At 32.2% G+C, this 21,630-nt stretch overlaps 2 protein-coding genes across 2 annotated transcripts in view; one reads left to right on the forward strand and one right to left on the reverse strand.

Moving 5' to 3' along the window:
* Nucleotides 1-865: 865 nt before the first annotated feature.
* LOC108723984 (uncharacterized) lies at nt 866-21,034 on the reverse strand. The gene is made up of 5 exons (XM_018450063.1): nt 20,773-21,034; nt 5,502-6,167; nt 1,857-2,285; nt 1,492-1,758; nt 866-1,065 (listed from the first exon to the last, which is right to left on the reverse strand). The coding sequence occupies exons 2-5, from the start codon at nt 6,059-6,061 to the stop codon at nt 912-914; spliced, it is 1,410 nt and encodes a 469-aa protein (XP_018305565.1). The 5' UTR covers nt 6,062-6,167; nt 20,773-21,034; the 3' UTR covers nt 866-911.
* The window catches only part of LOC108723985 (tumor necrosis factor receptor superfamily member 3), an 11,999-nt gene continuing 7,550 nt past the window's right edge, over nt 17,182-21,630 (forward strand). The window contains exon 1 of the mRNA XM_018450064.1: nt 17,182-17,793. Within this exon, the coding sequence (XP_018305566.1) occupies nt 17,710-17,793 (84 nt within the window). The 5' untranslated portion in view covers nt 17,182-17,709. The remainder of the gene's footprint in view (nt 17,794-21,630) is intronic.

The following is a 21,630-nucleotide window of genomic DNA, read 5'->3' on the forward strand; positions in this document are numbered from 1 at the left end:
TAGTATTAAATTTTTATAATCATCATAATTAAAATAATAATTACTCTCTAACGGTTTAGTGAATCTACTTGAAATTTTTTTAGTATATTACAGATATAACAAAGGAAGAGTTTCCCGAAATTTCATTAATTTGGTACTATTTTTGAAATAACTCAGATACATCCTTTTAATGTTTATTTGTGAGCCATATGCGAACCTCAATGGTACTGAAAAAGTTATATTTATACGTATAACATATCACTTGATTGTACTTTGCTGCTTTATTTAAGTTTTAGAAATTGTTGTATTCCAAATAATGCGATATTTAGTCATCACATATTAGTTATTATAAATTATTTAAAGAAATAGTAGAAATGAATTTAAAGATTAGATGGAATGAATGGATTTCGCATCTCTTTCTTGCTATTAATTTGATTATTTGATTATTCAAATAATTGATTTAGACAATTAATGTAAAATCAATTTTTATTGTTTTTAAACTTTTTTATATATTTTTATACATATATATGTTTTTAAACATATGTATATATTTCTTAGTATTTATCTTAAAAATAGACATAATTTTTATATTCTATTTGTGTTAATGGGATTTTTTATCATAAAATATTTTAGCCTTACATATATTTCACAGAAACGTTTATAAATAAGATTTTCTCTCTCTCTCTCCTCTCTCTCCTCTCTCTCTCTCTCTCTCTCTCTCTGATTTATAAGTGAAAGTTTAATAGCGTGAGTAACGCTTTTTCGTATTTTTGAATTTACTATAACTATTCCATAACTTAAGAGTTATCAAGTACAATATAATGTTATATCATCTTACATTGAGACGTTTACTATTATATTAATATCTATTAACGCTAATGTTTAGTAACTAATAATGTATATAAGTAAAACTCCAAGTCTGTATACAAATATTATCGGCCCTCGGCTAAAACCTTTTGAGATCTCTTTTTAAGTTCCATATGCTTTTCAGATTTATATTTGTTTGCTTTATCGAGTGCCTTAAAAAATGTGTTATTTATATACTGTCTTACAAATCGTATCTTGAAGACGTAGGGAATTAGAAAGCTGAAATCATAGAAAGAAATCATTATAAATATTATTATTATTATGAGTGAAAACTTAATTTAGATGAACAATAAAAGTACAATAAAATTTCGCATTACACTTTAATTTTTTACAGTTCTATATCCTATAAATGAGACTTCATATAATATATTGCGATAGTTCATCATATAATATTCAAACATACAAATTTTACATTTTTACTCTACACAAATAAATTGTCATACATAATAGACTTTTCAAGTAATAAAAATTCTTCGATTTATCAAACCGATTGATTAATTGAAATTGAAATACTTGATCTTTGTTCATTTATGAAAAATAGTCTAGGTCGTTAAGTTTAAGTTTGTTAATAATTAACTTCTCGTTTTCTGACGAAGGATGTTTGCGCATTATATTTAATTATTATTTAAGTTGTGTTCTACTCACTGTTGCACTATAATGAGTTTAAGCCATTCATAATAAGTGAGCATACTTCGTATACGTGGCATATCTATGTCCAGTAAATTGGCGACATACAGTAGTGCCATCTTGAATGTGAAAACATTAATATAATAAGAAGTACCTTCCATCACGCATTTCAGCATATGTTCCCATTCAGGCGTTACTTGCCTCAAGTAAGGCTTCACCCAAACTTTGATGAAGTCGCGTGATCTTTGTTTAATTTCCTTCTGACTTCCGCGACAGAAATTGTATCTAGACATTTATATGTTTTCATCAAATAGAGAATTCTAATGAGACATAAAATTTGTCAAATAAGGAAAATATTCGAGGAATGAAAAAGTATTACTTACTCATCCTCCATGCCAAGAAGGTACCCTATACCTCTCCATGTGTGGCAAAAGGCTGCAATATCTTCATCGCTAGCATAAACGCCGAATTTTTTAGGATACAACACAATCAACCCCATGAAAGCGAATTGCGTGGCTGCCATATCTGATTGATTCAACCCTTTGGGTTTAACCAGTAGATGGAGACAACCATTTTCTACAGTCGGATATGGACAGGAAGATAAATCTTCTAAAATTATTTCTCTATCAGAACACCATGGATTTGGAATTTTAGTCAACATATCGATTTCCTCATTATCGTGTTCACAGAGTTTCAATCGCATTGCACGGTGCATTCTACGCACAGTTTGTATATCGTTGTATGCTCGCGTGCCCACGGTCCATGGATCTCCCGTTATCCAACTTCTTATATAACAAAACGTAGACAAATACCTTCAATGATAATCGGAAACTCATTAACAAATGTACGACTTCCCATGTAGGATCGCCAGCAGTTACAAATTACGAAATCAACGCTTAGCCAACGCTATAACAATTGTTAAAATCGACGGCCAAGATTCTATCAATCAGTACTAGGCTATCACTGGCAAATGATTGGCTGTCAAATGACAGCCAAATTTCTGTCAGCCATCTGCATTTGTAAATGACTGGCTAAAATGTCTGGACCAGTACCATCTGTCAGTACTAGACCCAAATTATTATTCACTTACTTACAAGGGAAGTTTCATAACTGTCCGGAACCGATTTGATTCTCCATGAAATATGTTGTAAAACACGAAAATCTAAGAGACACATATTTTTTTATACGTGCGCTAACTCATGTTTAAGGGCTGAAACACCCCTTTGAAAAAAAAACAATATTTCTATTTCGAGTCGAATACCATCGGAAGTATAAAAGGTGGAAAAAATTTTTTTAAACAAAAGTTGTACGGTTTCAAGAGTACTTTAATGTTATGAAAAAAAAATTAAAAAATTTTTTTGTTTAACAATTGTTAACAAAAAAATTTAAAAAAATTTTTTTCTTCATAACATTGAAATACTCTTGAAACTGTAGTGGAAACCGGAGAATCAAATTGGTTCTGGACAATTGTGAAACTTCCCTTGTTAGTCAATATTAGGTCAGTAGTTTGCCAGTACTGCGCCAGTACCCGAACCCTACGGCCTTAGAACATATATACAGGGTATTTCAAACCACTCGTACCACTCATTTAAAAGCTAAAGACATGATTATTTTAAATATGTAAAAACGATTTCTTTATAACTCGAGGGCGCTCTATCGAATGGTGATATTTTCAACTTCCGGTTGCGGCCGGAAGTAGGTGTTTCAGACCGGAAGTGCAGTTTTTTAAATGGAACATAGGATTTTTTATTGCAGATTCTGATTCTACGCAAAAAAATACAAAACTTTTGTACCAAACATTTTTTCGAAAAATGTCAGTTATGACCTTCGAACGTCCTTCAAAATGTTTTTCGTCAAAAACTACGTTTTCCAACAACTTTTATCGATATAACGCACGATTAACGAGCTTGTGGGTGGTTAAGCGTACGTGCGTGTGCGCGTGAGTGTCCTGCTCTCGGCATCACCCAGGATCAACGACGTGGACGTAGCAGGTGACTGATCCCATCGGGGTGCTGGTTTAACGTGAGTAATCCCCTTGCCTCTCACGTGTGCGTGTGCGTGTATGAGTGTGTGGGTGTGCGTGTACACTCATACACGCACACGCACACGTGAGAGGCAAGGGGATTACTCACGTTAAACCAGCACCCCGATGGGATCAGTCACCTGCTACGTCCACGTCGTTGATCCTGGGTGATGCCGAGAGCAGGACACTCACGCGCACACGCACGTACGCTTAACCACCCACAAGCTCGTTAATCGTGCGTTATATCGATAAAAGTTGTTGGAAAACGTAGTTTTTGACGAAAAACATTTTGAAGGACGTTCGAAGGTCATAACTGACATTTTTCGAAAAAATGTTTGGTACAAAAGTTTTGTATTTTTTTGCGTAGAATCAGAATCTGCAATAAAAAATCCTATGTTCCATTTAAAAAACTGCACTTCCGGTCTGAAACACCTACTTCCGGCCGCAACCGGAAGTTGAAAATATCACCATTCGATAGAGCGCCCTCGAGTTATAAAGAAATCGTTTTTACATATTTAAAATAATCATGTCTTTAGCTTTTAAATGAGTGGTACGTGTGGTCTGAAATACCCTGTATATTCTAAGATTACGGCAGTCTGTACTGTTCGTATTGTTAATTGTAAATATTGGAATTATATATAATTAGGTTTAAAAACTAATAAATTAATAATTATTATACTATATGATAATTAATTAACTTATTATTTAAATTTTAAAAACAAATAATTTAATTTTAGATAATTCGACGAAAAGTAAAGCTAATAATAAAATTAATAAATTATATCTCTACTAGAAATAATTATTCGAATCAACGTCAATTGACGTTGATAACTTTAGTCCAGTGCTGGGATTTACTTGTACATTTCGACCGATTTTCAGCTTGGTTCCTGTCCCTTACTTCATCAACCCGCGCGCAGCCTAAAGCCCATGGCACATACAAAAACGTAAGGCCGTAAGACATAATCAGTAAGCGAATTGGCCAATCACGATAGAGACCGTAAGGCCAGTAGCGAATCCAATCTTACGATTTCTTTGCTGCTTACGTATTACGGCCTTACGTTTTTGTATGTGCCATGGGCTTAAATGCCGAAAATCGGTAAAAATGTGCAAGTAAATCCCAGCACTGCTCTAGTCAATTGACGTCAATTCAATCAATTATTTCTGACTGAGATTCGATTTAATGAATTCTCTTAACAATCAGTTTATCTGTTTCATGTTTTTTTAGTTTTTAATCTCCAGATTGAGCTGTTATAAATTAATCTGATTTTATAACAAATATTAATGTATTAATATAGGTACACATATTATATCGTATCTTAGTAAGCAAGAAACATTAAATCAATATTTTGAAATATTGATTTTATTGTATATGAATTTTATTAATATTTTCATGTATAATTTAGAAATGTGTGTGCTATTAAAATATTACCTAATAATGTGATATTTCTGAACATTAAATAACATTAAAAAAAATATATATATAACATAATTTTCAAATATTTTATAAATACTCCAACAATTTTTATCACTTCTCTTGATATAATATTTGTATAGTACTGACGTAAATACGCTACATTTTTTTTATTATTTGTATTGTAATACTAATAAAACAATAACATCTGATTTAGAATCGAGTAAATACTTGCAAAGATATAACTTCTTCTTATGTTTTTTCTTATCTTTCTCGCCTCAAGACTCGGTTGTTATAAATCTCAAAGTTGAATATCATAATGTTTTTTCTCAAAAATAAGAATTGTTCACTTAAATTACGATTATGAATTTTTCACCTATTTCACCTGTGACTATAGTTTCATTAATTTCAACTCTTTAGCAGAAACGCGACTATAAATACAAGTCCAAGGCCGGTTTCATAGTAAATTTTTATTTAAAACTATCTTAAGTCAATCACAGAATAGAATCTTAAGACATTATTGAAGATGGTCTTAAAATATAAGAACAGAGTATGACTACTGGCCTACGAGATTTTACCAAAATCTTCATGTACCTTTTAAACGCTAAATACGGCGTGTGAGATTGTTGACTGAAGATGAGCGGTTTAAGACCATCTGTGAAAGCGAATAACTGGAAAAGCGATAACATATTAGCCAAAATAATTGAGGTTAAATGATCTAGCATAAATTTTTGACCTCTCTGAAATTTTTCCATGTCCAGCCAGAATGGTCTGTCCATCGAATTTCGACCACAATCTCCTCGATATAGTGTACCTGATGTAAAAAATAATAAGGATTGCGGTATACTTGGCATATATGTTTTCACGTTATCCATAATATATTTGAATTGTTCTTCCTCCGTCCATTTATCATAATCCTTCGGTTTCGCAGAATTCTGATCGATTGTAGGCTTCGCAACCTCCACAAGATGTTTGATGTATTTAACGGTGTTTTTTGCCTCTACAAGTTCATAGTATTCATCTTTGTCTGTATTTTTTGTGTATCCATCGATGTCATTGCTTTGATTTTTCGCACTTGATATGATTTCTTTCATGATATTCTGAGTATGATCTTGTTTTATGTGATCCGATTTGTCATCATTCATTATTTCCATTTGTTTGTGATTTATTTATTAAGTGCTAGCTGTTATCACTTCCGTTTTCTATTTTCCTTTAGTAATTAATTTAGTTGTTGGTGGTAATTGCTTCAGACAAACCAACCTATAATATAAAATAACGTTAATAATAAAATAACAAAATAAAAAAAGAATTAAATGGTGATTTGTTACTACTATATACATATTTATTTTGTATGGAAAATATAAATGATTTATAAACGTATTTCAATACTTTAAAACATAAATGTAGTGTATTGTAAATAAGAAAGAAATGTTATGTGATATACTGTAGGTAGTATTTTCTAACGACTTTCTATAAATTATTTTCCGAGCAATGTATTTGTAATTCTTAGCAAATTATATGTAAAATTTAAATAGCCTATTAGAGAGAGGAATGATGATGCGATTCAATATATTGCGTTTTCTTTCTAATGGAGCACAGTTATTAACAGTAAGATCAGGGAATACGAAATCTATTACGATCTACAAATTTAAGATTAACTGAACTCAGTTTAACTTAAACTATTTATCTTTTTCTAATCCAATGTATTTAATTTTAATCTCGATTTAACTAACTCTTCATCTTTTTCTAACTCTAATTTTTAGAATTAGAAAAAGATAAAATAATAAGTTAAACCGAGATTAAAGTCAATAATCTTATTATACATTTGTGATACCGGGTCCACGTCTATCGTAGAGAAAAGCAATTTCTACTGTTAATATAAATAATACTGAAAATAAAAGAATACTCTATAGATTTTGAAAAAATTGTAATTCAATCTTTGGAAACAATTATGAGCGCTAATTAGAGATGAAAATAACCAAATTTTACGATAATTTACTCGGTAATTTATCGTAAATTAGTCAGTAATTTACGATGGGAGCTGATAAAATGGTAATTTAAAAAAATTATAAAAATAAAGTAATTTGATATAAAAGTACATTTAGTAGTCATTAAGTTAAAAAGTTTAAAAACACTTTATTTAATTTAAATTTTTATTTTGATACTACATATTGATATAATAATTAAGAAACTATGTAGGTACGTAGTAACTAAAGAAACTTCAAATAAATTATTAAAATTTTGAAAACAAAACATGTGATAGGTACAATAGTCTTAAACTATATTTTTCATACCTTATAAACTTATAAAATTAAATGATAGAAGAAAAAAAATATATCATCGTGTAACTTTCCAAATAGCGTGATTTTAAAATATCACGTACTGATTTGGAACAATCCATTGCGTGATTTACATGTTTTAATTACATGATTTCGTTATGTAACTTTGCGACGTAATTTTTTTTCAATAGAGTACGCTTAGATTTAGTTAATAGCCCTGTTATTCTACCAGCGATTCCTATTAGGAATATTGAATGATTGTATAATATATAATTTTATACAATACATAAATACGAAAATATAGTCTATTTATGCATAAAACTATAAGAAGCAACAAATTTTACATTAAACAAATAGAAGGACTCTTTATATAAAAATGAAAAATAATAAAAATAAAGGGCGAAGTAAGAATACGTAAAAGTCAATACGTAAAAATTATAGTCCGAAAATTGGTGAAACTTGAAAGATTGAGTCAGTCTGAATATAAAATAACATTTAATTAAATAAATTGAGAAACACAAAGTTTACCAAAATTATCAATAAATTACCATTTTACCATAATTTTACCGTAAGTAATTATAAAATTGAATTTGACAGTACTTTTGCATCTCTAGCGTTAATATTTCACTAAATACGTACTCATTTCCTTTTCTGAAAAAATATCTGTAATTTTAAGATATACGGCACAAACCTCTAGAGCTTCGTCTCTTACACTTTAAATTTTCTCGGGTGGTTGTACTTCAATTTATTCTATCAGGATTAGCGACTCAGCCGGAGTGGACGCTTTGATTTGCTTTGGTGGGGGAATCATTTTTATTAATTTTTAAAAAATTTCTGATAAAACGCGGTGCAAGTATGTTCCGCATACTTGAACTACAGTATATACAGTAGCACAACTCTCCTGATTTTATGCTGGCCAAAACGGAGTGCGCATGCGTGAAATAAGTAAGTTGCCCCGTCTCATTTTCTCCTTCTTTATTGCTTTCTCTCTCTCTATTTAAATAACCGTTTCAATGTTCCATTTAAAGAGTTGAGAGCGGTTGAGAGTAGAAATTTGGAGGGAAATACAACGTGCATTGTCTATTTGATGAAGTGTTGTGTGAGAAACCTCGAGAAACCTAAATTTTCTTTTATATCAACTCATAACATTTTGATACTTAGCATATATTTACAATTATGTAATATTTCTCTATATAAATATATATGTTTTGAAGGCGATTTAATATTTTTTTTAATTTTTCTACATTTTTCCTTATTTTTCAATATATTTACAATTTATTTTTATTAATTTTCATTAAGTTTAGATTATTTCATTGCAATAGTGGGTTTATTCGCGTTGCATGCTCTAATATGCTCCTACAATAGCTTTTATTCACTTCAATGCATTCATTGAAATGCGACGCGAATAAATATAATGAGTTTTGACAGAGCGAAAGAAGGATGAAAAGAGGAAGAAGTTCAGATAGCAATCATAGAAACGCTAGGTTTACGCTAGGTAACTTGCTTACTTCGCGCATGCGCACTTCATTTTGGCCAACACTAACATCAAAGGTACCGACAGAGAGTTGCGCTACTGTATATACTGTGCTTGAACCTTGACCTTGTATGTTTTTTTTATATCTTTACTTGTTTGCGGTTAAAGGCCGTCCATATATTACATAAACATAATTGGGGGAGGGGGAAGTCAGACAAATTCTTACGAATGCTTACATAGGGGCGCATACATTCTTATGTAAGACTTTTATCTGAAATTTTTTCAATGCAATTATATTGTTTGTATAATAATATTGAAAGAGTCGTGTAACTCTCTGCTTTGAAAATTTTTTTAGTCTTGGACATCGAACGTGTGCAAAAATCTTACGTAATTATGGGGGGGGGAGAGGTCTCCGAAATCCTTACGCTTGCTTACATGGGGGAGAAGGGGCGTGTTAAAAATGGCCAAAAATTTGCTTACGTAATACTAATATATGGACGGCCCCTTATCTTGAGAAAAATTGAAAAAATGTTTCGTCTATTGGTAATAACGCCTTTATCGATAATATATGGACGGCCCTTTATCTTGAGAAAAATTGAAAAAATGTTTCGTCTATTGGTAATAACGCCTTTATCGAATAGGCGAAAGCCAACAAATAGAGAAAAAAAGAACATTTTAAATTTTCCACAAAGTGACCTAATTTGTTTTTCTAGAAACAGTTATTCTTATTGAAAGATATTTTTTTAACTTTAAATCTGATTTTATTTAGTATTCTATCTAGAGCTGTGCGCCGCCACGCCACGCCGCCGCCGCCGGTGGAACTAGACACGCCGTCGCCGCCGAACATTTTAATAGTCATACCGCGGCGTGCAAATCGTATCGGCGATAGTTAAGGCCATCACACGTACAAAAATTTTAGTCGGAATCGTAAGGTCACAAGCAAATCGACCAATCAAAATTAAAATCTCGCGTTTTTAAACGCTCGACTGTGATTGGTCGATTTGCTTACGACCTTACGCTTACGACCTTACGCTTACGACTAAAATTTTTGTACGTGTGATGGCCTTTATTTTATTATTTTCTAACCGTATTTGACAATGGCAACTACCGCGGCGCCATGGACATAGGAATAATGGGACAGAGCATAAACCTGTACTTTATGGGAGTGAAGCCGCCTCACGTGGTACATTTGATGCCGCATTAGTGATTGGTTCCAGCATAAACGCGCGAAATTGAAAACTTTTGTTTGTAGTTCATTTGCAATTATAAATGTTATGATAAGATATTTTGAAAATAAACACAGAGAGAAAGAGAGAGAGAGAGAGAGAGAATGTTTTATTTATAAATCATCATATATCGATATTGAAGCGTTAATGTCTTATATAAATATATACCTCAATCAAGGTTAAAAAATACTAAATAGTTAGAAGTTAGAATCTATAAATATAAATATCTCTAATGTTTTTATTTGTATTTATTTAACTTTTTAATTGTGTAATAAATTTAATATATTTTGCAATCTCTTACTAAATGAGATGTATAAATATAAATGAAACATTATTCTATTCAAGCATAACTGAAAGATTACTTTTACTTATCTTGCACATGAGATTATGATTTAACGAATTTTATTATGACATATAACTTGCCGCTGTGTAAATAAATTTTGTTTACAGTTTTGTAATCAAATAAACTTTATTACAGCTAATACTATAATATATATGTACATATGTTGTGTGCATACATACAATTGCAAGTCTATTGACCTTTGAATAAAATTAATTTATTAAATACATGCCGCATACTTAACGACGTATTTACAGTTTTTAGAATTTGCCCCACCTACGTCTCGTAATATTTGCAATTCTTCAATCTGCAATAGATCATTTTCCCTCAGTGATTCGAGAATTCCTTTCAAAGAAATAATTCGTGATTCCATTCGTCGAATCTTTTGTTGCAAAATTTTTATCTTTTTTGTATAAATGCTTTTTGTATAAAAGTCGCGGTGTATCTGCACCACATCGACGTGCTCGTGGTCGACATTTACTATCTCTCTCAGAAAAGATTCCGCCGCGTCTCTTCCCAATTTCAATCCATGCTCGGCCATGTAAAAGCGAACGTTGCTCATCCCGCACGTGACGCGAGTGTCAGTGACGATAAGCTGACCTGTAATAAGTCTGGCGAAGACTCGATAGTCGCGACTTATGACATGGTAACTGCTTCGCACGTCGTGAGAAAGGTACCGCAGACCCGTCTTGGCTGTCGCGAGATTCGCCGGAAGTTCTTGCACCGCGGGTATGACAATGTTTCTGATAAAGGCCGTACAGGACGCTCGAACGCGTCCTTTGGCGTCTTTCGTCGACTTTTGGGGTACGTCGTTGTAGAATGGACTGGTGAGATCCATTCTGTGTACGCGACGAAGACGTCGCGGTGGTCGATTTTAGCGAATCTAAATTCGAACCATGCACCCTCCCCATTCTCCGTCTCGCGATGGATCTCCATACGCGGTTCGCGTATCGGTTCGAAACGGTTTCATTTGTCCATGTACCACTTGATGTTTTTACCAACAACGGTAGTAAGGGATTTGTCTCGATGCTGCAGCTGTATTTGCAGCTGAATGGTTGGAGACTGTGACAACTGACTAAAACGCTGTCGATGTCGACCTCTATTGTTAGACCATCACCACTGGCGTAATCGAGGTCAATTCGCGTTGGTTGCAACAACCGCAACACGGGGTGCGTGTCGTCCTCCGGAGATGTAACGCCGCACTCTTCGCTAAGAGATGGTTCCTCCTCGCTCTCTTCGCCCCAGTCAAACTCTTCCTCCTCCATTTGCGACGAAGCGTCTGCTACTTCCGCCTCGTCGTCGTTCATGAGAAGAGCCTCTATTTCTTCATCCGTGAGCGGACGGTTACCGTACGTCGCCGTAGGTAGCGACGCTGACGTTGGCACCCACTCGTTCGATTCCGACGGTGGAATCTCGACGGGCGGGCTCGCTGTAAAACGTACCCGTCTCGTCTCCCTTCCTCCCGCCGACCTCATCTCCTCCGTCGTGTCCAAGTAGAATTTAAGTATATCATCCATAACAAGTTTGATCCCTCGCCCCGCAGCGGTTCCGCCGGCCAGGGTGTACCCTCACCCGTCCGATACGTTCTTGTTTACACCGATCTGTCTCAAAACAGATCAGATTAGGTGACTTGATGTCTTCACTGCTTTTCCAGATATAAAATCTCTAATTCTAATTTTAATCTGAACTTAAAAGCAGTGGCGAATTATAATATATGATCCAAAACGAACCAAGCGTTTACAGCACGTTGAGATTCTATTATTATTTGATTCTATTAGACTATTTGATTCTATTACTATTTGATATGCGTACCAGCTTAGTCTGGCCTAGTTTACATCGTCATTTGATACGCGTATCAGTTTAGTACGATACTCTTGCTTGATACGCTCGTACCAAAATAATCCGACAGCGTTTACATCGTGCGTACTAAATGTTTGATACGAATATATTGTAGTACCTGATATGCGTATCACGTGCACGATGTAAACTAAGCCAGTAACTTCATATTATACTATTTTGATAATACAATATAATCTTAACATATGCAAACAGAACATGAATCTTTCTTACTGGTGATATGATACATTAGTATTTCTTTCTTATTTACATTGTCCTAATATTGGACGACTTGGTGCAATTTTTACAGTATTTTATAATACACTGTGACGTTGTAAATAAGTACGTAATATATCAAGAGAGATATATAAGAATATATATTATTCAAGATGTGTGTATATCTCGAAATAGTTATAAAATTTGATGTTTTCTCCGTTCACTCTTTTCTTTTTCTCATTCTTCCCTTTATAATTTCTAACTGTTTCTAACCTGTACCGGATCACAGTATCGTGACAATCAAAATAATAAGATGCTGCGTTTGCGCAAATTCTGCTTGATTTTAACCAATCGCCAATGCGGCACCAAACATACCACGTGATCATAGTTCCCTCCCCGCTAAATGGCTTCACCCCCCGCAGTTATTGCTCCGTCCCGTTATTCCTATGTTCATGCGCGGCGCACATACATATTTGCCTATTTCGATTCATTTCGACTCATTTCGGCTATTTCCCAAAGCCGAATTATAATATATCAGTTATATAAGCATTCAGCATGTAAGTGTAACTATGTAACTGTAAGTATGCAAACCAATGTTAAAAGAAAGTTTTTAATGTATCTCGGTAAGTTTTTTATTATTACGTGAAAAGAATGTTTTTATGTTTTAGCGGCTGTCATTCTTTATTTATACTATCGTTATCGGACTATTTTTAAAATGGACAAAGAAAACAACGTTTTTGACAAACCGGTAAAGGATTATGAGATTACCTTGCTGTACAATACTAATCAAAAACAAGCTTTGCATGGCAGAATTTTGGAACGCTAATATTGAAAAATGGAGATAAGAAAGTCGCAATTATGCAATCTAAAGTTTTTTGCCTACCTTGCTTGAAAGAAGCTCAAAAAACGTTAGAATCTGAAGGAAGTGAAGAACCGTTTTCGAGATATGCCTTATATTAGTTATATTATGTAATAAAAATCGTTTTGAGTGATTACGTTGTAATATGGAAAAATATATTCTCTGGCAAACAAATTTGTATGAAAATTCATATGACTGGTTTGAAGTTTTTCATAGATTTTCTTACCATAGATTTTTTTCGCTGACTTCATCATTTTAAGTATCGTACAGTTTTTTATCAATTTTTTGACTAATTTTTTGACATTAATTATTTATTCTATTTTTTACCATGTTTCTTCATAAAAATAAATATTTTTTATAGATTTTTATAATTAATAGCTTATTACAGGTTTTCATTAATTTCTATTAATTTTCACATTAAAAAAAATTTTTTATGTACACATTTCAGGTTTCTCGTTATTAATAACAGATTTCCATTCTTTTTAATATAAATTTGATGCAATTTCTTCTACGTTTTCAGAGATTTTAATAATTTTATATTAAAATTTGCAAATGCGAATTACGTTGTAAACTTGTAAATATTTCCGTCATAAATTATTTTAGAAATGAATAAATTTATTATATTATAGATTATGTAGCTCTATATTCTTTTTAATGCATTTCCTGCACTATTCGAAAAATGCATATTTTTTACCCTTCCACTTGTGCTTTTCGTATAAAGTTTAACATACTTTTTTATAAACATGTACAAATACTTTATTTAAGAAAATACTATGTTGTTATGAGAATTTTTCTTGAGACTAATTGTAATAATTTTTCATACAAAATGCAAGTTTCAAACAAATTTTTATTTTCAAACAAAATGCAAGTTTCAAACAAGTTAACAAATATTCTTTAAAATATAATTCATTAAAAAATTTTTATATAACATTTGTTTTGTTTACGTTTTAGCTTCGTCATTAAATCATACAGTAATACGATTAGTACGGAAAACCTCATAAGACCCTTAGCAGATTCCCATAACATCAGAGAAGATAGAAAAAAATCACTGAAAATAAGTGGACGAACTTTTTTACCGTCCGTCCGAAGAATTCATTCATGAAAGAAAGTGATAACAAATGGTTATTCGGTAGACATTTAGTATTAATGGCATGTAGACAGATAACTATCATCATGTGGACAGATAACTATCGTCATAGAAATTATATATGTTTTACGCTTCATTTTATAGATAACGATTTTGAGTTTAAAAGTATAACTTTAGGCAACAAACTAATCGTTGGAAAACATACTGCAGAAAACATCGTATTTCATTTAGACATTATTAAAGAGTTTAACCTCAGTAATATAAAATACTTCATTGTGACCGACAGCGGTACAAACATGAATAAGGTTGCTAAAATTTCGAATATTGAAAATCATTTATGTTCAGGTCATGGTCTTCACAATTTAGTTATTGTTGATGGTGTTAAGCAAAATACGATAATCAATGACTTAATTGGAAAAATGAGAAAGATTATAAAAGTTTTAAAGTATAAGTTCAGCGACTTAGAGAAAGAAATAGACGTCATACAGCAGAAAGTTCTTCTATCAATTGATAATGCATCCGAGTATCTAGAAATGGGAGATAATGATCCATTATTTTTAGATCTAGATAAGTTTAATCTTAATGATTTCGACGAAAACAAGGAATTTAATTTACAATTTGACAAATGGAGTCAAAATAGACTTAAAGTTAAAACATTTAAATTAGACGTACCTACGCGATGGCATAGCATTTTGCTTATGCTGGAGAGCGTAAATTACAATGCAATTAATACTTTATTGGGACGATTAGGAAAAGAATCTAAAATTATTAATATCGGAATGGCAAACAATTGATGAATTGGTTCGTTTTCTTGAAAAATTTAAAAAGATAGTCGAAATCTTATCTAGTGATAAAACATGTACGTTAAATTTAGTACTTTTATTTAGGAGTGAATTAAAAATGCATTTGTGTTCCGATGAAAATAATTCATTAGTGATAAAATTAATGAAAAGTAGAATGCTCGACAATTTTGATCACAGATTTCCCATTACAGATTTACTTGTTTTAGCTTCTCTATTAGATTTCAAAACTTAGACACTGTAAAAGAATATTTAGATTCTAAAAATGTGAATTCTTATGAATTTTTGAAGCAACATGTAGATAAATATGCTGAAACAGCTGAAAAAGCAAAAATGAAAAATAATGAAATCAATTGTCAAAAGCAAACGGACATTAATAACACTAATTATATTATGGGCTTAGCTAGTAAACATTCTCCTTCTATTGACTCAATACAAAATAGTTTGGAAAAGGAATGCCACATTATATTTAGCAAACATGCACCCTTTCAAAATATTTTAGACTTCTGGAGAAATAGGAAACACGATATGCCTATGTTATATAATATAAACTAGTAAAAAACGTATTATGTACTCCCCTGCAACATCAACGCCGAGTGAACGGATATTTTCCACTGCTAGCTTATTAATAAACAACAAAAGGTCAAGCGTATGTCCAAATACAGTTAACAAAGTGATATTTATTCATTATAACTACGAACTGTGTAAAAATATACTATGCGATAGCCGATAAATAAACTCCATGGGTATCTGTATTTCCTACACTGAAAAAAAAGATTGGCTGCTGCAAAGTTGCATATTTACATTTGGTTTTAAGAGTACAACTTTTGACACTTTTAACTTCCTACTTATATATATATATATACAAAAAAATTTTTTTTTAATATATAAGTAGATATATGTATATGTATATAATACGGTGCCGATCGATGCGCCGTCGGCGCTGCCGCCGATATTTATAACATCGGCGCACAGCTCTAATTCTAACTAAAAAAACCTTGTGATCCGATGCATTGCTCTCATCTTTCATGTCGGTATTACCGAGCAATAGCTCATATAATAGGTGGTTGATACAATAGGATATAATGGTACCCAGTGTAGTGGACGCAGGCGAGTTGTTATTTATGTGTATGGGATAGATTCGTTCAGAATATGATAGAATCAAGTTTTAAATTAAACGTCTCTCTATTTCTCGATCATTTGTTGCGAAAAATACTTCAAAAATTCCGCGAAGGAGAGAGTATTATTTTCCAATATTTCCATGTTGGAGAAAATATTATTATTGAATATCGTGCGATTTAACTCGAATCAAAAATTACAATTAAAATCGAAATAATACAGTTTTATTTATTTGTCAAGAATTATCGACATTACTGCACTTTTTTGCATATATACTACTACATATTCGGTTTGCGAATTTTTTTTACCGAGATATTTAACTTTTCGTGTGATGTGAAAGTTTTCCTAAACTTATAAATGTTATATAATCTGAAATTTAGAAAATTATTTTTTAATGTTTATAATTATTTGTTATTATTTGCGAATAACAAATTTTCTCGACAGTATTAATTGTGTCGTGAATATCTGCTGTCCAGAACGAATGCACACTTGCTTCACAGGTTGTTTATTTTAATGTGCAATAGTGGTAGCAAAGCAATACATCACGAAATGTTCAGCTGTTGGTAAAAGGAATGCAAGATAACTGATATAAATACTGACTAGCAATTGAACATAGCATTTTCGAGGTGAGTTTTTTTTATTTATTCCGATAAGAAATTACGTATTAAATTCATACACTTAATTAAACGATATTGTCAATATTTAATAACTTTTATTTAACAACTATTAATCGTTTTATTTTAAAACGTTTAAAAGCTTCACAATTTTCCTGAACACATTTTCTTACATTTGCAAAAATATTAAATTAATTTCCACACTCTATGGAAATTATTACAAATTTACGGAAATCTTACTCTAATAGTTTAGCCAATATAATTAGTTTATTGTGTAACTGTGAATAAATACACTTAACATGCTACATCAATTCTTTTATATAACAAAGTTAAGTTAATAATTGAATATCAACTAATCTGAGAAAATTCATTCGGTCATAGAATTTGATCGCACAAGCAACGATACCGTTTTATTTTCGGTTACCACAAATGAAATTTGTTAAATATCTTATAAAAGAATTCTCGTAAATATAACAGAGCCTGAGTGCCGCAATAGTGTATCTAGCATTCTATCCACATATACAGTCTCTTTACAAAAATTCGAATGTCGGGTGGCTTGATTCGGATCATCCTAAAGACGGAGAGGGACACGAAAGGCCACGTGACCGGGCGCGTGTTCAACAGTAACAGCTGCACCGATGCACTCCTTTCAATTCACGTTGAACCTCCACCGAGGTAACATTACAACGGTTATCTGAACGAATTTTATTCTTAGCTCGCGTAGAAATATTTTATCCCGAACTCTTGAGTGCCATAAAAACCATTCTATCTACGTTTGTGTTAATTCAAACGTAAATTATTCCGTTTTCTCTTTCTAAATCGAGATCAGAGCGTGTTCTCATTTGAATATATCCTGATGCAGATGGAGTTATGAATATACCGTAATTTTTGAAAAAACAAAGAAGTGAGTTTGATTGAAGTGGCAAGATCGAAGAATAGAATTCCAAAGACAATGGATAATCGCAGAAAACTAATCCGTAATCGATGCGTGATGCTGACAATTGTCATCGTCTACACGTTGACTGTATTTATTAAGGTACGTGTTCTTTTCGAAATGATTGAACATATTTTACAGAATACATTTTCTTATATTTGTAAAAATATTAGATTGATTTTCATAGAAATTATTGCAATTATCATGAAAATCTGCAAATTAATCTTATTCTCACGGTCAACATCATTAGCTAGTTATATAAATGTTGTGAGTAAATATGTATACCATATGTTTATACATATTTACATTAATTCTTATTCTTTTATAAGATAAACAACAGAATTAAATTAATGATCGGATGTCAATTAATCAGAGAAAATGTATTCAGTCACGAAATTCGGTGGCAATTTGATAGAAGTAATCTGATAAAGATCATTAAAAAATTTAATATTAATTTAATATTAAATTTAACATTAATTTATATTTAGTATTAACGCAACAAAAGAGTGCCTGATTAGATTTACCTGAATATAGGAATAAATCATTATTTATTTAAAAAAAAAACTGCATGTGTTCGAAACCCTTTCTTATTAATACAGTAAACCGCATGAAAAAAAATTTAATTGCATTGGCATAATCCGCACAAGAATGATGAGATTTTTTAAAAATAATATTGAATCGTTTTCACGTAAATTTCAATTGAATGAAATATATTGTTGATGAAAAGGGAATAATATTGCAGGTATTATATCTTCCTATTATCTTTACTTTAAAATTCTCTGAAATTCCTGTATTACGATCTTGGGTGTAGCGTAATTTCAAGCGCTATTCGAGCCCTATTAAACGAGAGACATTGGACTAATTATTGGCTGGATCCGTAAAACGCGAATGCAGGGCGAGGAAGAACGACCAAGATAGTAATTGTCGTGCGAAAGCACAGAATTTCGATATTGATTTCATGATAATTATTACTATGTGATTCGCTTGACTAAAATATCACCGGATAAAATCAGTTCTCACGACTGTGAATTTGCAATTTCATAACAATAGGATGCGGGTGATAAAGAATTACGGGAAATCTTTTCTTGCGATGGTCAAGCCGGAAATATCAAACTGCTCGTACACTTACGCGATACTTATCTGTAAAATCAAAAACATAATTCATGGAAGCCAGAAATCACACACAAAAAAAATATTTCTTCTATTTATTATAGTTAATAGATTTTATCGTAAAAAAACAAGAAGTTTCAATCAACTTATTCCAAAATTAAATACTTCGTAAAAATTAGAATCTTGCATTTTCTCGATGGATGTTATTTTTATTATTGATTATCTGGTTAAAGTTTTTTACTTAAATAATAAGAATTATTTGTATTAGTAGATATATTTCTAAAATATATCTTATATTATAATATAATTATAATTAATTGTAAATTTTTTAAAAATAACTTTAATTGTTTTAAAATAACTACGATTGATATAATATTTTCTTCTATAAAATCTAAAATACGTCGTTAAGGGAGAGGAAGTTAAGCGAAATAGAAATTTGACTAACTCGAGAAACATGAGATCGATTAAGAGTTACAGAAAATAATCAAAGTTGTCATTGAATTTTCACTGCGCAATTAATGTATATTTGCAATATATTAGATCGCAAAGTTTTCGCGTGCATACTGATAGAGTACGTAGAAAATTGAATGTAAAATATATAATCTCGTGTTATTCGCGATCGTTGCACGTATGGAGACTCGAATACATATACCGTCCACGGTTGCCAGGTCTCCAGATTTCAACTGGAGACTCCAATTTTCGGGACCAATCTCCAGTTCTCCAGTAGACGGGAAAAATCTCCAGTTTTTCGGTCGCGTGGGGTATTTATTAATTGCATATTTAAATTACGTGGAAATTAATAAGAAAGTCTGTGATTATGTTCGCAGTTTATGTTATTTTACGAATAATAAAAAAATTTGTAATTCTGTTCGCACTGTATGTAATTATTATAATTATTGTAATGATTGTAATTATTGTAATAATAATAAAAAGGTCTCTGTGATTGTGTTGACACTTTATGTCGGTCAAATATTATGACAAAAAAAGTCTGTAACAGTGGTTGCAAAACACGAATTAAACCCTGCGCCTTTTTTCTTTTTTTTTTTAATGAAACAATCGACAGGCCTCCAGTCGAAATATGAAATCTCCAGCGCATGGACTTTCAGGCCCCAGCCGTACAGTGCTCGGGACCTGACGACCATGATACCACCACGTTCACACGTTACGCACGTTACACGTGCGTCAGCGGGTTATTCGGTTCACTGGGGTATGCCATGTTTTATGAGGCTCATTAACATGGCATGGGAATCCGGAGACGGCGGTTCCGCTCGGGGTGCGATTTTCGCGATGCTTTGCTCAGCCCTTGATTCCTTAGCGTTCCTACGACTCCGCACAGGGAACATTTTTAATAATGTGCTTCAAACGGAGAGAAAGAGAAACAGAGAAAAAAGAGACAGAAAAAGGGGGATAGGGCGTTTATTATCGTTCTATAGGGTCTCTAAGAACAAATAAATTAAAGCAAACATGATATAGAACAAAGAAAATTTTCAAAAATTAAAGAAAATCAGTTACAAAAAAGGAACAAAAAGGGAGCAATATATGTATAAACTCAGTGAATGATAGATGACAAATGACGTTTACGAATAATATGAAACAAAGCCAAGTATAATGAATTAGGGAGAGAGTTACATACAGAACTATTGTCGCAGATGTATATCTAAGAAAAATGTGTTATTGCTCTTTGTGCTGACGTAATACCATATGCAATATCTCACTATTCACGCATATCGGTAAATTACAGTATCGGTACAACATGGCGGTCTGACACGTGATGACAAGGCAATTATTTATGAAACGGTACTTCGTAACGCGCCCACGTAGCTTCGGAGAAGAATACAGCGTATTTGACACAGGTCGAGTCGCGAAACGAGATGTAAAGAGAAGTCTGAAGAAAGGGAAAGAGACATGAATGTCCAATTGTTAGCACGGCATTGCACAGGAAGGGCATGAACTCGTTGAAGTTTCACATACTTGTACTGTGAGTTATCAGCATGGAAGGATCCGTTTGGCGAATGGTATCTTGAGACTCTTCAAGCACGTAGAATCGGCTGAGAGGTATCTTGTGCGTATGACTGATGAGGTCTTCAAAAAGTACCGAGTCTCATTAGCATCGTAAGAGAACTCGAGGGATGCGTTTCCTTATAGCGATGATATTGTCGTGGTTACTCTTATAATATGTCTCTGAACAAATGCAAAAGACACTCGTTCGCTGGCGAACAAAATTGCAATGATCGTAAGCAGCGATGTTTAGATCTATATATCACGTATCACGTTACTTATAATATACTATTTTTTCTACATTTTTCCTTCCTACATTCTCGACTTCCTATTTTTTGTACCCCGAGTTTTTGTACTTAATTATAAATTATTAAATAATTTGCATTATTTTGCATTGCAGAAATATTAATATGTTAGAAAACTACTATGTATTTGTTAGAAAATTACTTGATAATGAACGTTATGTTAAATTCATCTAATGTCGTTTTCTATTAACTCTAGAATGATTGCAAATTTTATGCACATGTGAGTGAGATCATGAGCGCTAAGCCTTCAATGTCATTAGAAGATCCAATTTGCCACGTGCTAAAACAAAGACAAAAACTTTCAAAAATTCGGTCCGTTGTAGGGGAACCTGGGGTATAATGATTATAGTTAGATTTTTTCAAATTTTAAACATATTAAAGATAAATAAATCAACTTTGTTATATATTAAAATATTTTTTGAAGTATTTACTATAAGGAAAACTTAAGTTTTACTGCAAAAGTATAGATTAACAGGACGAAATTATTGTTTTGTGAGAGTATGTCGTAACCTCACTATGTCATTTA

The sequence above is a fragment of the Mycetomoellerius zeteki genome, unplaced genomic scaffold, assembly GCF_001594055.1.
Source record: "Mycetomoellerius zeteki isolate Tzet28-1 unplaced genomic scaffold, Tzet1.0 scaffold264, whole genome shotgun sequence".
Taxonomy (NCBI): Eukaryota; Metazoa; Arthropoda; class Insecta; order Hymenoptera; family Formicidae; genus Mycetomoellerius; species Mycetomoellerius zeteki.